Here is a 25,237-nt window from a genome sequence, read left to right on the forward strand (position 1 = left end):
AACAAAACAAAAAAGTAATTTTCTTTTTCTTGCCTCAAGAAGCTTGGGAAATGCTGGGCTGCTGACTTCTCAGGCTTTGCAGGGATGTCCTTTTGGGGACATAGATTTAGGTGAGTAACTGTCAGAGTGCATTCAAAAAGTACCCAAGTGTTCAAGAGTGGCCTCTGTGGAGATGCAAGGTTATGACTGGATGCACTTGGGGTCAGTAAGGATTCTGAGTGGTTTGTGACATAGCTGCATAGGATCTGTGGTGTATTTGCACTGAAATCTTGCTTTATAATAAATACTGCTTTCTTCTGCTGACTCTTTGCATCCAGAAAACAGGAAAGGGAACATGTTATATATTTCAATCACTGATATGTTGTCACTGATTTCTAAAGAAATATACTAAATAGAGACTACCTCAAGTTGCAGCAAGGGAAGTTCAGGTTATATATTAGGAAAAAACTCTCTCAAGAAGGGTAGTACAGCACTGGAGCAGGTTACCCAGGAGGTTGTGGAATATCCATCCTTGAAGGTTTTGAAGACCCAGCTAGACAAAGCCTTAACTGGGATAATATAGTTGGGGGTTGGTCATGCTTTGAGCAGGGGGTTGGACTAGATAACCTACAATGTTCCTTCCAACCCTAAAGTTTTATGATCCTATGATGCTTTTGCATTGCTCCCAATGAGCTTGTCCCACCACAGACTTAATTTTCCATTTTTCTTGCTCATTTTAGAATAGTCTGTTACTTAACTTTGAAGTAAACTTTAAAAACCAAATACCATAAAGTACAAAAACCTGCCAGAAAGTAAAAATCACACTCTCCCCCAACTTTGAATATGAGGACTCAGCAAAATGAAACAATGGCTCATTATAAGGGAAGAAAAGGAAATATTTTTGATCAAACAAATAATTTTAATGCTCTTTTCCCCTTTTAATACTACATGTTGACTGCTTAGATTTTTTTGTAGGGATGCCCTGTTTACGAAATTCCCCAAGCTGCTCAGCTGTGGCTAGCCACAGAAGAGTGCTTTTTACTGATAGACAGACAGGCCTGCAATTGTTCGGTGAGGAGTGAAATTAATCCTAGAATATGTATATTTTAGATGTTATGTGGGGGGGAAGAAGAAAAAATAGGGAAAAACAGACAAGCTGTGATGCTCTATCTCCATATAGAACTGTCTCTAATCATATGATGTCCCTTGTCAGAACACTTTATGAATGTGACCTTGTAAGTCAGTTAACTCCACTGAATCCCTGACAGGATAGACTTACCCTGCCATCAGATTTACCTTGACTGACCCCAACCTCAGAAGATAAATACTGGATTAGAACTAGACACACGGGCTACTTGCAGGCATGAAAAAAAACTCCAACCCCCCCTGGCATTTTAAAGTCAGCATGCTCCTGTGCTGAGCCCAGCACACGCCCAGAAGAGGCAGTATGTTACTTTGATCCCACTCTGCAGCATCTGTATAGAGCAGGCACTTTAGTGGGGCTTTCTGTCACTTATCTAATAGCCAATTGAATCAGCTATTAGATAAAAGCACCAAAAAGTCCTGCTGAAGTGCCCAATCTATACAGATGCTGCAGATGCCCGGTTGAACTAACGTGCTGCTTCTGGGTAAAGCATGGGTTTGGTTTTTTTCCTTCCCACCCCCACATCACTGCCACACTGTAACTAGTTAGGGAACCTGATGAAATCACTTTCCCATCACTATCTTGGTTAAGGTTCTCTTTCTGTACCAGTAAAACCACTTAAAATGAGCAGGGCCAATAAGAAAAACCTATACTGTTCCAGGGATGACTAAACATGCAGCTCTAGACAGTGAGTCTTTTGTTTTCAAGCAATACAAAAAAGTGAATTAAAGCAGATAGTGATGGAAGATCTTAGAGTGCTTTTTAAGAAATTTAATTGAGTCCCCTGAATTCCTGGGCCAGTGGTTGGGAATCCCTAATTCAACTCAGTTTAAATGCCAAATCCCATTTAACTGAAATGGAAAAAAAAAACAAACAAACTTTCACTGACTTCAGTGAAAACAGATTCTGGCCCTAAAGGACTTAAAGAAAGATGTCCCCTCTGAAATCTGTGCTGTAGCTGTTTCCCTATCAAGATGTCTATTAATTTCAGATGCAACATACAATTTATCTATGGTGGTAGCTTGTCTATTCCTGCATATTGTGAATACTTTAGAGACAAAAATAGCTAAGTGCACATTTTCTTTACATTAAAAAAAAAAATGGTATTTTTCCACTGTAAATTCTTACTTTGATTTCTTCATATAAATCCAGTAGACAATGCCAGCAATCAGAGCAACTAGCAGGACACCAACAACGATTCCCACTATTAGCTTTGCCTGGTCATTAACCTTTTCTGTATTGTCATCTAAAAACAAAGAAGAAAAGCTCATGAAGTCATTCTATAATCATAGCTGGCAGTAAATGTCAGGTGTAAAAATAACCCCAAACAAGACCTAGTCAAACAGCCAAAACTATGTAAGATGCATGAAAAAGTAAATAGGCAAGCTTTAATACTGTTAAAGGACAAAGTTCCAACAGACTAATTTTTAGATATTCATAGCCACAGCTATTTTAACTCAAGTCCAGCTGCGAAGGGTTGTGGAAATTATTCAATTACATTAACAATTATTATAAAATAATAATTATGCTACAGGCAGGGGAGAAGTTGTGCTCTATGTAAAAGAGCTGTATGATTACGTAGAGCTCTGGTATAAAGCTGGAGAATAGGCATGCTGAAAATCTCTGAGTTAGGGTTAGAAGGGAGAGCAACAAGGGTGGAGTCATGGTGGGTGTCTGCTATAGACCACCAGACCAGGAGGAGGAGGTGGATGAGGCTCTCTCAAACAGCTAGCAGAAACTTCTGTATCACTGGCCCTAGCTGGGGACAACTTTCTGGTGCACATGTTGGGGAAGCCAACTAGGGGCCATGCTCTTCTTGTTCTGCTGCTCACAACAGGGAAGAATTAGTGGGGAATGTAAAATTTGGGCGGCAGTGACCATGACGTGATTGAGTTCGGGATCCTGAGGAAAGGAAGAAAAGAGAAGCAGAGTAAGGACCCTGGACTTCAGACAACCAGACTTCAACTCACTCAGAGAGGCCAGTCTGAGGGGGAAAGGAGTCCAGGAGAGCTGTATGCACTTTAAAGAAACCCTACTGAGGGCACATGAATGAACCATCCTGATGTGCAGAAAGACTAGCAAGTATGGCAGAAGACTGCGTTTGCTTAGCAGGGAACTCTTCAGTGAGTTAAAACACAAAAAGGATGCTTACAAGAAGTGGAAACTTAGACAAATGACTAGAGAGGAGTATAAGAGCATGGGGCTTGGGCATGCCGGAATGAAATCAGGATGGCCAAAGCAGAACTGAAGTTGCAGCTAGCAAGGTAAGCAAAGGGTAACAAGAAGGGTTTCTACAAGTATGTTAGCAACAAGAGGAAGATCAGGGGAAGTGTGGGTCCCTTACTGAATGGGAGAGGCAACCTAGTGACAAATAATGGCAGAAAAGGGTGAAATGCCCAATGCCTTTTCTACCTCAGTCTTCACAAGCAAGGTCAGCTCCTGGACTATGGCACCTGGCAGCACCATTTGCAGGAGGAGGTGAGCAGCCAACAGTGGTGAAAGAACATGTTGGGTTAACTTAGAAAAGTTGGATGTGTACAAGTCCATGTGGCTGGACATGATGCACCTGAGGGTACTGAGAGAGTTGGCAGATGTGATTGCAGAGCTGCTGACCATTATCTTTATCAGCAGCTCTGCAAAACTAAAGGTGATCAGGAGAAGTCCCAGATGTTTAGAACAGGGCAAATAGATAGTGCCCATCTTTAAGAAGAGGATGGAGGAGGTCCTGGGGAACTAAAGACCAGTTGGCCTTACCTCGGGCCCTGGAAAAATCATGCATCAGGTCCTCAATAAATTTGTTTCTAAGTACTTGGAGGAGAAGGTGATTAGGAACAGCATAGATTCACTAAGGGTAACTCATGCCTGACCAACCTGATTGCCTTCTATGATGAAATGACTGACTGTAGAAGCAGGGAGAGCAGTGAACATGATATACCTTGACTTTAACTTGCTTGCAAAAATGCTGTGGGACACCATATCAGAAGACTTGATAAAGAGGTATGGGTTGGATGAACAGACTGTCTGGTGGATAGAAAACTGGCTGGATCATTGGACTCGGAGGGTAGTAGTCAATGGCTCGATATCTAGTTGGCAGCTAGTCTCAAGTAGAGTGCCCTGGGGTCATTTTTGTTCAAGATCAACAACCTGGAAGTTAGGATGGAATGAACCCTTGGCAAGTTTCCAGATGACACCAAGTTTGGGGGAGTAGTAGATATGCTGGAGGGTAGGACTAGTATTCAGAAACCTCAACAAATTGGAGGATTGGACTGAAAGAAATCTCATGAAGTTCAGGAAGAAATGCAAAGTTCTTTGCTTAGGATGGAACAATCCCATGCACTGGTACAGGCTGGGGAGTGACTTGGCAACACAGCAATTCTGAAGAAAAGGACCTGGGGGTTACAGTGAACATGAGCCAACAGTGGACCCTGGTTGCAAAGAAGGCTAAGGACATACTGGGCTGCATTAGTAGGGATGTTACCAGAAGATGGAGGGAAGTGATTATTCCCCTCTATTCAGCATTGATGAGACCACTTCTGGGAGTACTATGTCCAGTTTTGGGCCTCTCGCTACAGACAGGGTGTGGACAAGTTGGAACAAGTTGAGCAGAGGGCAACAATAATGGTTCAGGGGCAGGGAACATGAGAGAAGAGAAAGAGAGGTAGACTGTTTTCAGTGGTGGCAGATGACAGAACAAGGAGCAACAGTCAAGTTGCAGCAAGAGAAGTTGAGGTTAGAGATTAGAAAAAACTATCACACAGAGGAGAGTAAAGCACTGGAACAGGTTACCCAGAGAGGTTGTAGAGTCTCCATTCTTGGAGGTTTTTATGAGCTGGCTAGATAAAGTCTTGGCTGGGATGATATAGTTGGGGATGGTCTTGTTTTGGAGTAATGGGTTGGACTACTTCTAACCCTAATTTTCTATGGTTTCAGAAAGCTTTAGCTGATACAGTTAAAGTGGGATATGCAATGCTGTACATACATACCACTTTTATCCTCTGCCTCATCGGTTTCTGGAAAATTTACTGAAATGAAAAATTGTAATATAGTGAAAAACAAAAATCCAGTGAGAACTAAAAAGTCACCTTCGCCCTCAATGTGCTGTGATATTTTTTCAATACAACAGTCTATTTTACAGTCAGGACAGAAATGGTCATACTTAATACAGCATTAGCAACACAACATAATCAATCTTACTTTCAGGCATCATACTAAAAAGAGTTTGGAAAGACAGAAAGAAGTTCAGTATTAGAGATACTTTTAACTAAGCGTTGTTACCCCACCAAAAAACATCGGCACTCTGCCTTTTTATTACTGTAAACAATACTGGATTAGATGCTAGCACCCATGTGTGGATTCTGTTCTGAAACTAAGTCACACAGCCATTAATGGCATACCACGAAATTGGCAGCTAAGAAAAGATATCATTTTAGTAATGAGATCTAAAAAATAAATAAATAAAAAAATACTTTACATTTAATGTATGTACAAGAGCAAAGAATGACACCATCGAGCCACTAAGCAAATATATTTTGAAATACAGCAGCAAAAATCTCCTGAATCCATGATTCTAGAGAGTATTCATCTATAAGCGTATGAGGGGAAGTTACTGTATATTTTCATTAGATTCCTTGGCCTTTCTGCTAAGACATTCAACAATGGAGCGAGTTTCATAGACATTAGGGCTGGAAGCAACCTTGGAAGATCATCAAGTCCAGCCCCCTGCCCCAGGGGCAGGAAGTCAGCTAGGTTCAAAGGAACCCAACAAGATAAGTGTCCAAATCTTTCTTAAGAGTCCAGAGCGGAGGCGGTCTATTCCGGGCCTTGGGGACTCGGACAGTAAAGAAGTTTTTTCTTATGTCCAGCCTAAAACGGTCTTAGAGGAGTTTGTGACCATTAGAGCCACTGTGGGCTTTTTTTTTTTTTTTTTTTTAATACAGACACTGCCCCACTGAACTGTACTAAGACTTAAGTCACTTCACATCCTCTAGAAACTGAACCCCCATCTGTTAGTAACTCATTCAATTCACTGCCTCCTAGGTTGGATTTAAAACTGGTATGTCTTCTGCACTAAAAATAAAGTCTCTCACTAACACTACTACTACACAATCTACATCTTGTACTAGATAGTGGATATTTAATTTAAAGAATGGTATTTAAAGCTTCAAGTAAACAGGATCTTGATAGTACTTACTAGCAGACACATTCATAGAGCTCACAGTTCTTTCTAACTGGTTTTCTGCAATGCAAGTTAATGTAACGTTCTCTTCAGGAGCAATTTCAATTCTACTGGAAAATTTTCCATTAACATATTTCGTTTCCTTTGTCTGGAAAGGGAAGAAGGAAAATTAATTAAAAAAATGATTCCATATGACAATAAAAAGTACATCTATCATGGGCCAGGACTGAAATTATTCATAACAAATACTCTGGCAGTAAATATTTTTAAGATATTCTATTTATAGTTTGGAGAAATGAACTATTTCAAATAACAAAGAAAAACTGTCCAGTAGTATATTTGTAATTCAAATAGGCTAAGATTTTATTAGCTGCTTATACGAATATTAAACATGAAAAACACTATGCTCCATCCAAAAATGAGACACACTGGGAACATCTACATATATGCTTATCTGCACAGTAGACTAATTTGCTACAGAGCAAAGTGTCATAGTCTACGTGTGTGACACTATTAGACTGCAGCAAACTAATTTTCACCACTGTAAGATAGTACTGTGTTGGGTACTATTTTAAGGCAACAAAAATAACCATGCCTAAATGCATGTGTACACACTTATCGGGTGTGTTAATTGCACCCTGTCACACCCAGCCAGCTGGGGTCCAGACCCCCAGTTTCTACAAGCCCCTCTGCCACTGTCTGGAGCTGAGGCTGCTCCGCCCTGGTACAAACTGCTGCAGTCTGAGATGCATATGAAGATTCTGCATCTGGGAGCAGCTGACTCCTTAACGGTACATGTAGGTGCACCCACTATACACTAAATAAGGCCTTACCTAGTGATAACAGATTTTTGCATTGGGCAATTCAGTTTTGTTGTTTCAGTACACATTTTTAAAAAGTAGTTCCCTCAGTATATCTGTGTTTGTCCAGACTTGTTTTAAACATCATAAAGCAGTGCTTTTCAAATTTATTTTGGGTCATGCACCCCTTATAAACTTATTGTGCTGCTTGCTGTACCTGTATGCTTCTACATTTTGGATAAATATTGTGTCACTATGACCCCACTAACTTCTCTAGCAATCTGAAATATAATATGAAGAGGGTTTTTTTTCCTGTTCCTCCCTTTAAATGATCTCTTCCCCCTTTCTTTGCTTCTCCTATCCCTTCTACTTGCATATGCTCTGAAGTCTGCCACATATGACAGTTTGAGAAATGCTGTCTTAAAGTAGGGCAGACTGTTTCACTTGTGAGGTTATTCTATAGTCAAATACCTCACTATTAGAAAGCTCCACATCTCATTCAACTGTAATTTTTTTATTGTCTTTTTCTGTTATTTCCCATTAAACCTCCTTCAGCCATACTGGGCACATCTACACGTTTATTCATGCACCTTAGATACTGTACATTTAGTTTAGCACTTCCTTAATAAAGTACTAACTAAATGTGCAGTACCTAGAGTTACTGCACAGTAGCACTAGTGCATGGTTATTTAATGATGCTTACTGCGCATTAGCCTATTAAGACTATGCAGTAGGCTATTAGTACAGTTTTTGCCATGAGATGCTACTACGCAATGTTATTAGGCTAATGCGCATTAAGTGTCTTGCGTAAACACACCCATTGCCTTTCTTCAGTGTTTACAATTTTCATATTCTTATCTTGTCTAAGGTTATGTCTCCCGTTAAGCTTCATGTGTTCAAATTATACTACTGTTTTGGTTTTATTACAAAAATCACAGATCCAATTAAAATGTTTATATAGCCCTCACCTGAATTTACTACTATTTATTATCATCTTTCAGTTAATGCTGTGCCCAGAATTGTTATCAGTAATTTAGGGACCATGTCCTGGAGCTTTCTATCTTGAAAGTTGCGAGCTCTGTCCATGAATATAGCCAGCACAGGCTCTTTAATTTCAGTAAGGCTCCAAGGATAGAACAGAACATAGTATTTGGCCAGAACAGATTAACAAAGTCTACTGGAGGGTGCAGTCTGAAAAATGCCACACAGAGGACATTACTTCTGCCCTCTGTGGTTTTTGCGTATGTATACAATTCATTTTGTCCAGTATTCAACTACAGGCTCATTGGTAGCACTATGCTTAAGCCTGTCTTAGTTTCAACGAATCTTTTCTCCAGTTAATTTGCGGACTGTTTTTCCTAGGCTGAGCACTCTTGTCACATGTTTAGCAAGACACCAAAGGTTTTAAGAAATACAGCAAAATGGGAATTTGTAGTTCTTAAGACCCAATACATTCCTTCACTTAAAATTTACATATAGTTCTTAGTCTGAAGTTGCCTAACTTCTGCTTCCAGCCATTGGATCTTTCTTTGTTTGTTAAGTCAGGAGTCTTCTCCTACTATGAATTTTGTACCCTTTTAGGTGTTTAGCTGTTTCACCTCTTAACTGTCTTGTGTATAAACTAATTAAATTGGGCTGCTTTGATATCAATCTGCATGCTTTCTAGACTTCAAATCACATTGCTTGTGCATCTCTGTATGCCTTAGTCAATAAGAAAGATACTTGCTTGATTTATCACAGCTCCAGTACTGGCAATTGTCCATTGTACTGCAGGTTTGGGGAAACCCTCCACATGGCAGATGATGGTTTTAGACGCTTTATTTACATAAGTTCTCTTTGTTATTTTGACTTGAGGTTTTCCTAAAAGAACAATATTGTATTAACTATACCAATAACATAATTCTGAAGAGAACAATCCATGATCATAACCACTCACTCCATTACCTTCTACAGTAAGATTGAGTGTTTTTCTTTTCTTTAACCCTTCAACCTCTTGTAATGTAGTTTCACAGATGTAGTTGCCAGCATCTTCATACTGTAGACTTGAAAATGATGGAGTTGTCTGCATTCTGGTATTGTCCTAAGAAAAGAAAGAGGTTAGTCCACATGAATTCCAAATTAGGCCCCTATCCAATAAGATACAAGAGTGTATGCTTAACACAGAAAATCTACTTATCTTGTGAGTGACAAAATAAGTAGTAGTTTTTCACTTTAATTATGCATGTTTTGCTAGGTTAGGGCCTCCAGATGAATTGTCCCCTAGCAATAAATTAAATTCCTGCCTTTGTTGGACAGTGTGGGTGCACCTAAATGTGAAATTAAGGTAAACTCCAGAGCAGTTTGTGCTGGAGTCAACTGTTCCTGGGTGCAGCATCTACAAGTGCACTCAAAACAGCAGCAGTTTGAGCCAGAGTGGAGCAAACCCCCTGGTTGCCGTCCACATGTACATTCTAGTGCAGTAAAGAACTCTACCGTAGGACAGTACTGTCCTATGGCAGAGTTCATTAGTATGCTGCATCCTAATACTGGTGTGTATGTAAATTGTGATGCTTTACTGTGGAGCTACTGAGATGCACACTGTTATCAGTAACAGCTGTAACAAGTCGAGAAAAAAAAATCTATTTTTCCATTTGTTTTTCTGTTCTCACTGATCCCAATACTGGCCCTCCCTCCAACCTGGAAGTCTTATACTTCTGGGATTTCACACACTATGGAGGCAACAGAAGTGTTATTACATTTACCTATACCAGTGGTTCTCAACCTCTTCAGACTCAAGGCACTCCTCCATAGGCACCTCTCCATAATTTCTCTAAACTGAGTAGCAGCCAATTTCAAAAACTCTTGTTTATACCTCTATGAAGAGAGGCTGTGCAATGGGGGTGGGGGATTGGCCACGCACGGACAAGCCTGAGTCAGTGCTTTCCTGCTTCTCTCTTCATACGTCACTTACCTCTGTGCAGCACCCTTTATAAATGATCTGGCACCACCCCAGGGTGCTGCAGCACCCTGATCAAGAATAAATGATCCAATACCAATCAGACACTTAATCACCATGCCCCAATAGCCCAACACACTGTCTTTTTAGCACTTTAATGGTACACAACAAAAAACATGAAGATCTTTAAATTTCCAGAAGTGATTCAAATGGATGCCTAAACGAGTGATGCCCAACCTGAGCAGATTCTTAAAGAAACCCGATTTTAAGAAGCCTGGCATACATTAAGGCAAATTGTTCAAAGGTATCAAGGCAGGGCATGCAAAAAAAATCACTAGTCTTGCAACAGTATCTAAAAGACTGAATACAGTGTGACGGCTCTAGCTTTATACTATTTGCCACCTTTTATTTTAGCAATGCTTGAAACAAATTAATTTTAAAAAAGTAAAATGAAAACTGTTGGCTTTTCTTTCTAAAACGCAAAAGGAGTCTGAAAAAATAATAAGTTAATGAAATGAGCCAGGTCTCAGCAAGAATTGTTATTACTAACCTTTATCCAAAGCACTGTTGCATTTCTACTGGAAGAAATAGTACATGATACTGGCAGAGCCTCTCCTACTTGCTTAGTAACTTCTCCACTAGGAATAAGCTGCAGATCCAAATCTGTGATAAAAAAAAGATCATTATCAAAAGACACATCTCTGAAGGTTGTCCCCATTAGAGTGTTTTCAGGGAAGAAAAAAAAGACAAAGAAAACTAGACTAATGGTACTTTTGAAACTTAGAATTTATTTTCTTAAAAAAGAATCTACATTAGTTGAGAGACAAAACAGAAAAACTATTTTAAAGACTATACAAAAAAACCCTGACTTGTCCAGTACAATATAAGCTAACAAAAAAAAGTGAAAAGATGACATACCAATAGATCATCTGACAAAAAGGTGTTTTACCAGGTTGAGATGCCGGAAGAAGTTAGTGCAGGTATAGAAAACCAGGTAGCTAGAGAGGTTTCAGCACCTGATTATAGATATAAGTTCTGGAGGGCAGAAGGAGACCAGAACTTGGTAGATGGTCTTATCTCAGAGGATTTCCACCTCCCATTTAGAAGAAAGCTTGTGGACTGAAAGATTAGTCAGGGTAGAGTCAGAAGGGCACTCTGTTCCATCCCCATTCCCCAAGTTCTTCCTAATTTAAAAAGCATTCCTTATTCACCTACCTTTGTGCAGGTGTCCTTTGTATCATTTCCTTTTCTTCTTTCTTACTGTATTATACACCCAAAAATATGAACTATTCCAAATTCCAGACCCCAAGCTGCTATTTTGTGCTTTTTGCACATTCAGTTGTGTATCAAGAGAATGACAGTGCTGTCCAATTAAACTTCTTCTTTCATTCCCATCCCCTGTCACCTTCCATATGTAATCTTAGAGATCACTAAGATACCTAGTCACCTTAAATGTGTGTGGGGAAATGACAGGTGGTTGAAACAGATGTCAGGGATGAATGCACTATTATTTAATTACAATTTTTCCAGTGGCGCTATTAAAATATCCCACTAGTATAACCAGCAGCTGGAAGGAACCTCCTCCTATTACCATCATTTCCAAGAAAAGAGAGAAAACCCTGGAAGGAAATGGTACAGGGAAAGTAATATTTAAAATACAGGTTTTTAAATATAGGTTTTGCTCAGGTCATACCCCTATATTACCACTGTGCTATTTGTGAGGGAGGTGATTAACAAGGGGAGATTTTTGCCCAAACCTTTACATAACCTCAATTTCTCATAAACATTTGCTTTCTTCTATATTAAAGACTTTCAAGTGCTACTGCCACCTTCAGGCAAACTGAATTTCAATCTACTTGTCATATTTCATTATCTTCCCAACATTACGGATCACCAAGAAATCTTAGTAAATATAGAAGATGCTCCTTTGTCACCTGCCTGTTGTTTTCCTTCCCAATTGCAAATCCTCAGTGCATTGATATTACAACAGCAGTCATCTTAAAAATACCTGAGATAACACAGGTGACAAAGTAGACAGGAATTCTTTAGCCTTTATTTTCTAGTACTAAAGGGCTTAGAATTGTTTAAGCCCACCAATCATGACTCATTTGTCCCCTGGCAAGCAATTATGGCCAATTCCCTCAATCCCAAAGTATGAACCCAACTTGACTGCCTGTTTCACAAGGAACAGTATTTTGGTAAAAGGCAGCACAGCATCAAAGGAAGGACAGGGCCCATCTTACAAGAGAACAAATACTACTAACCTTTGTCAGTATCTCTGGGCCTTATTTCTCCTATCAGTGGTGAGCAGAAATCTATCTTTACCAATGGAAGAGAGTTGCCTGATAAGTGTGTTCCCCTCTTCAAAAAAGCATGTCCTCCAAACCCAAAACAGCAAAATTCAGTAAGGGATTTTGAAAGCAAGATGAGTCCCACAAAAGCGAGATGAGTCAGCCAAGGAAGTATTATTTCTTTTTTTTTCTTTTTTTAAATCTGAGTGGGAGACAGCTAGCTGGTTGTACTTGTTTCCTTTTTTCTCTGATGTTCTCCAAGTATGTAATAAAGTGGGAGAAAGGCTAAGAATTTTCTCTCAGGGTGATTTTCCTTTGACTTCTACTCAAACCGTTATTTCTTTGAAGCAGGATAACACCTCAGACTTAAGAGATCATAGAAGATCATCCAGGAGGGAATCCTGTCATAGGCATCAGAAGACGCAAGAGCTTCTTAAGTTCGTGGCCTTCATGTTAGGCAAGACTGACACTCTGCCCAGAGCAATCTTACAATCCAGACCTCCTCCAGGGTCCCCTCCCTTTTTGGTGTTGGAAATGCAGCTCCCTCCCCTTCTCACACAGTGCTGTCATTCACACCAACTTATGAAAAGAGTTACAGTGAATGAAACTTGTTTCCGAATGGTGCATCTGAGGATTTTTTGTAGAATGACTCCTGAAGCAAGTATGAAATTAAACTTCCATTCAGCAGAAAGATTTCTAGTGGCAAGTCCTATCAGACAACACAGTCTGTCTTCATATACATGATAGAATCATGTAGCTTTGTGGTACATGAAACAAAGTTCCCATACACTTCTCTCTGTTAGTAGAAAAGTATTGAAAAAGTTTGAATACAGAATCCCTTAAAACCTGCTTTTCTTCCTACTTGTAAGAGGAAAAAATAATTTGGGACTACTTGGCTAGTCATTTACTTAGCCTCTGAAAACTTCCTTCATTACATTTGCCATTATGCATAATCTCCTCAGTAGGTGCCATGTTTAGTATATGCCAATTTTTAACTTAGTCTAATTGGAAGTCTTCAATTAACTTCAGAGCTGGCTTTCCATACAGATCAGTATGGGGATTACATCTGACACATTACTTTGTAGTGAGTGAAAATGTGACAGCAATATGAATAATGTGAGAAGTCGTGAAGAGTGTTTTTTGCATGGTATTGCAGATATAGGTTTTCTAATCCAGAAAGAGGTGACAGATTGGATGCAACTGTGCTGTAATCAGGCAGCTTGGTATTTTGAATATATTCAGGTCAGACAGGAACACTACTGGGAATGGAAGGTAGGTTTCCTGTATCATCTATGCGATAATTTCCCTTAGATTTTCATTAATCACAGACTTTGCCTTGGTTGATTTCCTAAGTTAGTTAGTTTGCTGGGACAAATTCAGCTAGCAGAGCCTTCTGACTTTTAAAGTTCCATTTCCCTGTAATGTGCAGTCCTGAGCAGAAGGGGAAAGGAACCTCTGCATGCAAAGTGGATTGTGAAGAAGCACATAACTCGAGAGCAAGAGTTTAGGGAGATGCTTTCCAAGTGGGAACAATGCCTCTTCGACCTCCAAAGAACCAGTTATGAAGTGTGCCATGTGCTCTCTGTACCAAGTCAGTTCTGCTGACCAGTTTCTAGGGACCATAGTGCCATAAACCCTCCTTTTCCTTTGGGAAGGCAAGCACCATGGTTAGTCGCAATTTAATTCAGTTTCTTTACAGGGAAAGGGCAGTGGGGAGAAGAAGCCTCCTCTTCTCCTCCCTATTTTCATTTCTTAGCAATATGTTAACTTCCCGTACAGTGACTATGCTAAGTTTGATGGATACAATAATATTATCGTGAAAACAAAACCAGAGACGAATCAAATAAATCTCTCATTTGTTTCACTAAAATGAAAAGCTTCACAGACAGGCTTTCCCAGCCCTATATTCCTAACTTATAAAGACACATTGGGGATTGAGGTAGAGAGAGTAGATCCTGGAACAAACAGATTAAGAGCAAAACGTGACTAGGACCTAATGCTTATATATGCAAGAGTTCTGAATGACCTAAATAGCTGAACTTCTGCTGAGAAAAATGCACTCTCTAGATAAGATCATAGGACAGTAGGACTGGAAGGGTTCTCACAAGGTCATCTAGTCCAGCTCCCTGCTTAAGGCAGCAGCGTTCCCCCAACTAAACCATCCCAGCCAAATGTCTGTCTAACCTGCTCTTGAAAACTTCCAAGGATGGAGATTCCACAGCTTCTCTAGATAGTCTGTCCAATGCCTGATCATCCTTAGTCAGAAAGTTCCTCCTAATCCCCAACCTAAATTCCCTGTGCTGCAGCATGAGACCATTGTTCCAACTCCTCTTCCCTATGGCCACAAAAAAAGGCCCATTTCCAACCTTTCTATAAATCACCATCTATAAAATGGTGTGTTGCAACTCAGACCCATAAGGTTTGCTCCCATGTTTAAAGCTGTGATCCTAAGAATGATGCAAGTGAGACCTAAGTAACAGGTAAACTGAACTAAAATTCTGTTCCTAATTTTTCATTTCAAACATACTGAGACTATCAGTTCTGTTGTCACAATAACTGAATCACAATAACTGAGTCTCTCCAATCCATCAGACTTCTTTAGCACTACACATGAAACAACAGTTAAAAGTGAACAGCTGAGACGCTTTCAAATCCACATCTCTTATTAAATTTTTTCCTGCATTAAAGGTATGACTATACTCCTCAAATACCCTAGGCTGAGACATACTGTACTGAATGATGGTCACTCCTTCCCAAATCAAAGGGAATGTCATTGTTCAGCACCAGCAGAAAGAGAAGGTAAAAACAAAAATCAAGTGGAAACTTCAGCCAGAAAGAAGATTGAACAGATTTAAGTCAGAGAGAAAAACAAATAAAAGCATATATGGTAGAGGTATACAAAATGGCAGATGGTCTGAAGAATGTAATCGGCTATTCGTATTTATCCCTCTTTGTAATATAAAATCAAGTGGATAGTTGGTGAAAGTGAAAAGCAGCACATTTAACACAGAGAAGTGTTACAAGATGTTCTGCTTTGAACTCATTGTCATACGATTCTGAGCTCAAAAGTTTAGTTAAATATGAGCGGGAGAATTTATATTCATTCATGTAACTGTGGATTTCTATAACAACTTGGGGAATCCTTCTGCATACAACCCAAGAGACTCCGGCATCATAGAATGATGCAGTGCCTTGAAGTCCACCATTTGCTGCCAGGGTCATGTTGTTTCTCTCAGACCTCATGCAAGCAGAGGCCTGTTAAATCTTCAGGACTCATTTGACAGAGAGGACATTAGGACTTTGAAATAGCCCTGTTCTAGATGGAATCAGTTTTTTTTTTCCAATTTCTTGGTAGAGGGCTGAGGTTTGGAGAGTGGAAAGCAAAGAGGTCAGACATTAATTGTAGTTTGTAAAATACAGAGCCTGAGGAATTTGAAGAGGCAGAGGAACCTGAGTCAAGTGAAAGAGCAGAGGGGTCATGTTTTCACACAGGAACAGAGTGCCAGAGAAGCAAGCTGGCTTACTCACACCAAAGGAAGCTTAAGAACAACTGGACACAGCCTGGGGAACTCAAACACAGAAGTCTGCCAGGGCTGTATAACTCATTTGTTTCAAGGAATAAGCACAAGGGAGAAACAGCTTCCACTATGAACGAAGTTAGTGTATAACAGTCCATCACAAGACTCCTTGCACATTCCTTCTAAAGTATTTGGTACTGCCTTTTTTCCCCGAAATAGGATGTTGAACTGGTAGGAGCTACTACAGTAATTCATATATTCCTTTAAAGAATGGCTTTGAATGACAAAATAATGGGCTGCTCACTTCCTCCATAGTTTTCAAAAGATTCCAAGGCAATGTCTTAACATAATAATTTGCTTTGTAGTAATATGCCTAATTCACCACTGATTGTAACATAAAATAAAATGTATTGTTGCGGCTTTATTTTATTTTATTACTTCATTTGTTGCATAAACAAAATCTACACAAATATAAATCTATTTTAATTCTACAAGAAAAAGATAGTATGTTAAAAGCTAATGAAAATACACTAGAAAAATGCATTAACACAAGTAAGACTCTTACTCGTTTCTACAAAGTACTCTGTATCTAATTAGTTCAGTGCTCAGTTCTCCTGTAGCTAATAGGACTTCATCACATTTGTAAGTCAGGGGTGGCTTAAACCCCATTTTTAAATTTTTTTAGATCTTATATAGAACTAAAATATCCAGTAACTTACAGTGCACAGTGATGGTGGTTGAACCCATCAGGTCTTTGTCAGTCAGAGAGCACTTGTATTCTCCTGTTGCATTTCGCCTCACGTCTGTCATTATGTAAGTATCTGAGCTCCTTATGCCTTCTGTTTCTCCCTGTTGGTGAAAGCAAAAAAAAAAGTTTTTTCTAAAAATAAGATGGTCACCTTTGCTTTGAATAGTTTTATATGCTCTGACTTTCTTCGTAAAGAATTCTGAAATTTCAGTCTGTATCCATTTAAATCCACTGAAATGCAGGCACCTTTCAGCAAAACAAAGTTTTATGGTTGTTGCCAGATTTCAGGCACAGTAGTTACCCATAAGTTAAAATGTTTTACATGTTTCAAGTGTCAACTACAAAATGCTTAGAGAAGAAAAGATTCAACAGAAAATAAAATATAAACCATCTTAGCAGGTAAGTCAGACCAAGACTGAGAAACAGTATGTTGCTATTACAAATTTAAGTCGGTCTCTACTGAAGCATGTGGCATTAAGTAGGTTTAGAATCACAGCAAAAACAGCAAAGACTGAACTAATTCTAGCTTCCCTTTGGTGGGAGGAGGACTCTGAAGTTACTGTAGTCCATGCCAAGTAAGGTCCTTAGGTTTTCTACACTCATCACAGAACACAGAGGCACTTGTGCACTACTATATGAAATAGCATTAAAATAGAGGAATTGGAGGTTAGCCAAGGGCCTCAAGTCTGCTGTGACAGCTTAACTGTAAGCGCTGAGACAAGTCACCTCAGACCCCATCTGCCCCATCACCATTCTTCAGCAATGCAGAGTACCAGAAGAGAGAAGTCCTTATGTGATACCCTGGACAGGGAATAACATGAAAGAAGGCCACTATCTCCTGCTCCAAAAGTCTAGCAGCTGGTTTAATGGGAGAACACACATGCAAAAAGTAGGGCAGCCAAAAGCAATACAAGGAAGAAAGGTAGCAGCCAAAAGGTAGAACTACGGTTGTCCAAAGATCTCTTCCATCAAGATAGCTCGGACATTGATTTGTATCCAGTTTGTACTTTGTGCATCTAATAGCACTACGTTCCACTGCTCTGCCTGTATTGCCAGTCAGCTCTTGTTTGCAATGGAGTTTTATACAGCAACAGAGGAACAGCAACAAAAGACTCTGTGTTTGAAACGGTAGGTATATAGTACTTAAACTGGTCAACCTCACAGGATAAGGTTAAAATAACTTCAAATTAACTGAGTCTCTTTTTGCTTAATTCTTTTCCAACTGTTCTCAGAAAATTTGGTTTCCCAGAGAGATTTGTCTAATAATTATATATCTTAAGTTTCACTCCTGAGTTCTGCTGCTCTTCTGAAGGCTGCTATGAGAGGAGTTTTCTCAATATACTTTCCAAAGTCAGATCTAAATCTTGGGTGGGATTTTGTTCCCATAATTGCTCTGTTGATTTAATTTGCCTGTTGAGATTACTTGGTGCTCTTATTTGAGCAAGTTAAATTGTTTTCTCTGTTTATACTGTTTCCTCTGGTCATTATTTACTGTGGTGTTTAAATCACTGCACCATTTGGTATAAAAATCACCACCTTAAAAGCCTTCACCAAGTTTTGATGCAATTCTCCAAAGGCTTGAAGCACCTATCCTCCTGGAGACTGCTGTAACTTGGCAAGGTTATCTTTTCAGCTTGCTAATAGCATTATATTACTTCATTTGCTATTCGAGCATATGAAAATTTGTTTCAGACATGCAGTAGTGTCAATAGGAAGAAATGACGCTGAATATTGTAGCTAAGCACTAGCAGTAAGGTAATACTTACTGGAATGTAAAACAAGAACTCCTGAGGAGGGGGGTTACCATTTCCTGAGCATTTGAGAGTGATGTTATCACCTTCTTTAATGGTACTGCTTTGTGACAGCACTTGAATTGTCACCTTCTCTGTAGGATCTGTAAAAATAATGGACCCAAGTTAATAGCTTTTGCAAAGCACAAGGTAACTCTGTGCACACAATGTAAATGTCCAAAGTATACACAATTTTCTCACGAAGCAGGTGAGGGTAATTGCATAAATGGTTCTTTTTATAGAAGGATTGAAGTTAATAGGTACTTCCTATATGGAGTACTAATCCTGTTAGAACAAACTACAAAGAAACTCAGTTATATAAAAATCAATTTTTCCTTAGCAAAATGCCTATAACTGAAGTAGGAATGACCATAATTATTTCATGTAAAAAAGACCAGTAGGAACAATTTCACTGTATGATTTCATTACATGAGACTTTAACTGCATTACATGATGCTTGCTGTTTAGAGGAACTGCAGCAGCCACAAAAATAGCTAATCCTGGAAGCCCCTTTCACTAATGTTAAAGAGAAATCTGAGCTAAGCAACTCACAAGGCTATTCTGTATGCTGATCAGCAGTGTAGCTTTCAGAAAGATGGATTTGGTGGACTCAATAAGACCCTTAACACAGTCAACATAACTGTAAATATAGCAAACTTCTGTCATGTTCAATGAGGTTGAACGATAACTTATATCTTTCTTTGGCAATTTTTTTTAAAGCAAAGCTAAAATGAAGAGTATCCTTTAACACTTATTACTCCTCCCAGCTCCTCCCAGGCAGAGTGCTAAATATAGTTTTCAAAACCCTGGATACAGCAAACCAGATTTATGTAATAAAATAAAGGCTAAATAACTACTCCTGTTACTTAAATCCATAAATGATGTCCTAGTAATGATGACTCCTATAATGTCTGGGATGAAGCAGAGCTGAGAACATGTACAGGGTCCATGTTCAACAACAAGGGTTTTTTGCTTATTTTCTAAATTGACAAAAAATCTGGCATAACTTTGTAGGACTCAGTTTGCTACAAGTGTGTGTGTGTAAATAAATAAATAAATATCATTAAAAAAATGTGAGCAAGGTACACAGATTGGTATGGCACTAGATGTGCCCCACAATGCTAAATGAAAGCCAAGTTGTCAGCCCTGTATGTGCCTGTTCTTGCTCTGACTTGTTAAACAGACAAAAAAAAAATAAGGCTAGACTGAAGAACAGTCTGAGGCTTCAGAAAGAAACTGCTGAATAGATAAATCAAATTAGTGAGAGGGGAGCACCTCCTTTGGGAAAAGCAGCCTTACTTTGCATAGAAGTAACTGATACAAGTTCACCTAGCAGTGTTTGCACAAGATGCAAGGCTCTTCCTAAACTCTAACTTCAACACTGAGATTACACTCATTGCATTAAATCAATTTCTGAAATATTTTAGGTCATACGTAAACACCTTAGTTACATATCCTGCTGTCCTTTGCCCTATTCCTACCACAAAGCAAGAACAACTAAGTGACCATACAGCACCTCCCTTCATGAAGCCAGAATTCCCCCTGCTCTTCAACTTTTACCTTGTGTGCATACCTTTAAGACCTCCACTTATGTTTTGAAGAATCAAAAGGCTGGAGGTGGACAGTACTTAACAGCAAGCTCAATTCACCTGGGCCCCACGTATCCATAATTCCATCACAAGACCACCACCAACATTCACATGACATCCTTTCTGGTCCTATCAGTACAGGCATCAATGACTGAACCAGCAAGAAATGTGAACTGCCCTGCCAACCCTGGATGCCTGAAGTGGTCCGTCCACTGTAAGATTTCAGGACATTCTGACCCTGCTGTATCAGCATACGCTCAGTATGCCTGCCTTTTCTGGGATTCCTAACTTCTAAGTACAATTGAGTTTGTGTACATTATCTAGAGCCCAGTTATCTAAGTTATTACACATCTACCTCTGCTCTGTTCTTTATTTTAAATTACTCTTCTTTTCTGGAGCTCTCTCTCAACAGCTGTACCCTGGAGCCTGATGGTATGTCTACAACAAAGACTGCAAAGTAGCACAGCAATACCCAAAGCTATCTCAAGTACCATAAGCAGTCCAGCTGCAGCAGTACAGAGCTCTGCACAGGACAATTTATCCCCCGGGTCATTTGGATATGCTGTAGACTGCAATGTTAGACATATCTTGCATCTTAAGAATTATTCAGAGTATAGCATAAGACTTCTCTGTTAGGTCAGGGCCTTGCAAGATTGTGGGTTCCCACTTAAAACAACAGGGACACTTTTATAGGAGAAGAAAACATTTTTTATTATGAAATAACAGAAAGTTGTTAAAGCTGTGAATAGGATTCATTTTGTATTTTAAACTGAGCAGCTGGTGTTTTATTTTATGATTAGCTGCTCTTAGAAATGTAAAACACGATGGATCTTGATGACAGATCTGAAAGCAACTAACTAACTAAAATACGGGAAGTCTTCCATTTAGAGTTGTAATATTTTTTTTAGATGCAGTAAATTCCGCTGGAGAAAAAAATTGAATATAATGAGAGAGAAGCTAATTAAGAGTACTGAACCAATTTTAAAAACAAAAACAGAGCTCACTATCAACATAATCAACTAACATCAGTGGAGAATGCTGTTTATAGCAAGCTCTGGCCATCTATTCAATCAAAAGCATCAAAATCTTATTTTCTTTCAAGTGCATCTCCAAATAAGGACTGAAGTTACACAAACTAGAGATCTATTTGAAAGGAAATGCACTGCATTGTAAGGCTGTCATGTACTCTTCTTCACTTATCAGGTGCATACCCCACTCTCCTCTTGTTAGCTAATTAGCAGCACTGATACTGCCCATCTCTGGAGGAAGCTAGAGATTGCAGCATAAAGAAGTTATCTTAATTAAATTGTCTGCTGGTGGGACAAGAATTAATACACTTGCTAGCTATGGTCTTTTAATCTTTAATGCAGAGTGCACATCAGTTCTGTAGCATAGACCATGCTGCAGCTGGGAAGAGCTCTTTTTTTTTTTTTTGTTTGTTTGTTCTCCCTTCATATCAGACCAATCCTTGATTCAAGCTGTATTGGGTACAGAAATTCCATGTGTCTGGGCAAATCATCTTCACAGCGAGCTAGCTGGACTGGTGCCTGAGAACGGTGGTTAGGATAGGGAGACTGTTCTACAGTTCCTGCCCATCAGGATGTTATACTGTTTGGGGAGACATAACATTGATGCAAATTGGCTCCCTACTTATTTTCTTCCAACCATTTCTAATTGTATCCTGATTTTCTTCCTCCTTTGGAAACTCAGTGAGGGAATTATTTACAGCCTTGGGGTGGGGGGCTGTTGCAATCATCCCTGTATCTCATACTGCTGTATGACACAAAAAGAATGAGATGAAAGCAAACTTAGACTTTTAGTTTTAGGAAGAGTGCCTGAAGGCCTTGGAATATTTCACAAGTTTCCAAAGGTAATGAGTGATTACCACACAGCTCATCTTACCCGTCACTTTGTAGGGAGGAATCACCTATAGGGACAGACGGTTTGAATTTGCTTTCACTTAAAAAAGTGAAAAATCAAGAACTTCATTAAGACTGCAGAGATGCATTAGCAATAGTAGGCCAAAATGGCATCCTTCTGCTCTAATGCCATCTACCTCAAGAGAAAAGCAGGTGGAGAGCCCAGGAAATCATATACAAAGTTCTCTCTAGTCTGTGGCTTTCCCCTGTCAGATTAAAAGGGCATTTTCCTTAGATGCAAAGATCTGGAATGAAGTGCATTACTGTTCCGCCAAGTACTCAAGACTGAACTAGTAGATTATGCAGAGGGCTTAGGTAATGTTTTTTTTTTTAAACGTTTGATCCTGGGGAGGTGCTTGGTGAACTCATGTCCCCTTGGTCTCAGCAGAACTGAGAACTCTCATTACCTGGCATACTTGAACTTTAAAACGTTAGAGTGCTCTGTGTATTTTGCACATAGTAGTGAGGAGAAGAAAGCAAAGGACGTACAAAAAAAGTGCAGGCAACATTTCATTTTTTTTGTATGTCAGTGTATTAAGGAAAAGCCCACATTACAAAGCTGTAATGGAGAATGTCAATTCTGGAAAGCTGAAATGGAAATCTGTTTGTTGCAGGCTAGGCTAATCGGACTTAAGTAACCTCTTATATTTCACGCTTACCTTAGTACAACATCATTACTGAATGTATTTGAAGGAAGATGAGTGTTTTAATTTTTTTCTAATGCCCAAGGTCCTTAACATGACTCAAAAAATATAGCACCTGAGAATCAGGTCTATTCAGAAACATAAAACTATTATTTTTTAGAACTTTAAGTGACCACTTATTCCCAGTGGCAGTCCTTAACTTAGGAAGGTAAAACAAGTGTACTATGCCTTTTAACCTTGTGCAGCTGAGTCCACTTAAAAGTGACAGCAGATGTCTGGACAAAAGCTGTGGTTTCACCAGGACCCACCTCTTTTAGGACTCAAGCTATCACTTGAGGCACACCAAAAGAAATCAAGTTTTGCCTGCACTTTTTTTTTTGAACGTCCTTTGTTTTCCTCTCCTCTCTACTATGACCTGCTGGCTTTCACACACTGTCAGAAGCTCCAATTCTTTGACACCACCTGCTGCCAAGTACTGTCTAGCTAATGTTCTTGACAGTCACCTGATACCTTTGTTCAGCAAGGGCTGTAATACTGTACCTCGCTTGGTGAGTAATAATATATGCAAGGAACTTGTACAGTTAGGCAAGTTGGAAATCGTTAGCTACATAATTCCTATATTATAAAAAAAATAGTGTTGTAATTAAGTGTAAAATTCAACTTATGATAGAACTGCAAGATAGTAACTGAAAAGCCAACTTGTTTTAAGCAGAACGATTTTTGGGTAACCTTGGGTGGGTAAGTAGGATGTGCCCTGGGGGCTGCATAAAAGAAAAGAAGAGGTGTAAAAAGGATGGGAAGAGGTCATCTCACCCTACCATCCCACACACTGCCTGCACTTTCCAACTGCAAGCAGCAGCAGATGCATCACAGAGTGCAAAGTATTCTGGGAATTGTGGTTTTGTAGAACAGCAGTGGAGTCTGCTGCTGTAGGGGAAAATTGACCCCATTTTTGCTGCCAAAATCAGCATTTTTTTTTCCCCTCTCAATATGGGATTTGGAGGCAAAAAAAGAGGTAAAAGTTGCACCCCCCCAGCAGCAAACTCCACTGTTACTCTAGAGGACTACAATTCCCAGAATACCTTGTCCTCTGTGACACTGCCCAGCTACTGCTGCAAATACAAGGGTGGGGGGAAGGGTAACAGAGGACTCCCTTGGACACAGTTTTCCCACATTGTCTCTGGCACTACTAGTTCATGCCCAACTGTTTGTTCCTAAGAAACATACATTTGAGTATTCTGGTGCAACTGTAGAAAGTAATATACAATAAGGTACTATTTTACTGCACAATTTATAAGGCAAAAGGTACGACACCATCTTTAAACCTCATATGGTTATTTCAAGTTCCAATCACCTATTTAAACTATTCTGGATTCAGTATATTCAGCCATAGACTATTAGTGGTTCTTGAAATTCCCATTCATTGGAATATATTACTAGCTGCTACTACTACTATTGCTAGCTACTATTTTCTCCTTGGTAGAACCACCATAATGGTAAGAATTCTAATACCAATGAAAGCAGAGTTAGATTCTGGGCAGCTGTAACATTTGAAGCACTTCAAAGGACAAGCACTCAAAAAAATAATCCTGATGAGCCACTCTAAAAATAAGCCAGGATGAAACAACTAATTGTGCATGCTTTACAGAGCACAACATGGGGTTGAATCCCACACCATGCTCTGCTCTCTGCCCTCCCCACCCACATAAGGGTAAGGGAAAAGTGGGGCAGACAGCCAATGAGTGCTCTCTTGCGGGCTGGAGAGCAACAATCCTTGCATTCCTCTCTGCTTCTGAATCAGGAGCTTAGAGAGAGAGTGCACAGATGAGCGCTCGGTGGCTGTCCTGCTCTCCCTGTACACATGAGCAGTGGAGCCGCAAGACCAAGCAAACCTCCTGGTTGGACAGCACACCGCTCTTTGCCATTATAATTATGAAGTGCTCTTATGGCACGTGTGCACGTTCAGTTGGTGTGTGTATCTGTGGCTGAAGCACTTTGAAGTGCAGCAGCACTGGAAGTGCTTCAAAAATTGCATGCGTCCATGGTCTAAGAAGAGCCCCAGATAACTTCAGAGTTGTTCTGCAAGCAGCTATTATATCCATTGTCTAAATCATCACTTTTCTGGTTTATTTCACAAAGTAATGGCACATTCCTGCAATTTTGTAAATGTTGTCTGATCTACCTGGGAAAAGAAGACCAGCACATTAATGAATATTATTCTGCTACAGAGTGAACATAAATGAGTAATTCTATAACTTACAATGAACATCAAAGACTAGTGGTTCAGATTGTATTATTTCTGATCCTGATGGTCCACTGTATGTCACACTACAGGAAAACTGTGCCTTAGCATCTGCCTTTTTTGGTTTATATTGAAGAGATGATGTCATAGTGAAGAGTCCAGTTGATCTGTCCACTGTATTTTCCAAACGTATGACCACAGCTGAAAAATGATGACATTGTTTCAGTATCTGCTCTTTATACATATTACCTTTCCTACTTTTAAAAAAAATATTTCTATGACTTTCATTCCTGCTGCTTGGCACCTGAATACACAACATTCATTTCAAACAAGAAATATATTAAGTTGCTGATAATACCAAGTTGGGTGGAGCTGCAGACATTCAGGAGGGCAGGGCTAGGATCCAGAGTGACGTGGACTGCAGACAGATATTCAATTAAAGGCATGATGGGATCTGATCTC

The 25,237-nt window shown here is 39.5% G+C and overlaps 1 protein-coding gene across 1 annotated transcript in view; it reads right to left on the minus strand.

Moving 5' to 3' along the window:
- ALCAM (activated leukocyte cell adhesion molecule) overlaps window positions 1-25,237 on the minus strand; it is a 122,572-nt gene that overhangs the window by 21,447 nt on the left and 75,888 nt on the right. The window contains exons 6-14 of the mRNA XM_019525792.1: window positions 24,794-24,976; window positions 18,358-18,485; window positions 16,563-16,692; window positions 10,585-10,697; window positions 9,044-9,179; window positions 8,826-8,959; window positions 6,315-6,447; window positions 5,107-5,145; window positions 2,252-2,369 (exon numbers count right to left, since the gene is read on the minus strand). Of these exons, the coding sequence (XP_019381337.1) occupies window positions 2,252-2,369; window positions 5,107-5,145; window positions 6,315-6,447; window positions 8,826-8,959; window positions 9,044-9,179; window positions 10,585-10,697; window positions 16,563-16,692; window positions 18,358-18,485; window positions 24,794-24,976 (1,114 nt within the window). The remainder of the gene's footprint in view (window positions 1-2,251; window positions 2,370-5,106; window positions 5,146-6,314; window positions 6,448-8,825; window positions 8,960-9,043; window positions 9,180-10,584; window positions 10,698-16,562; window positions 16,693-18,357; window positions 18,486-24,793; window positions 24,977-25,237) is intronic.

This window comes from Gavialis gangeticus, unplaced genomic scaffold (genome assembly GCF_001723915.1).
Source record: "Gavialis gangeticus isolate Ggan-Ray unplaced genomic scaffold, GavGan_comp1, whole genome shotgun sequence".
Lineage (NCBI taxonomy): Eukaryota > Metazoa > Chordata > Crocodylia > Gavialidae > Gavialis > Gavialis gangeticus.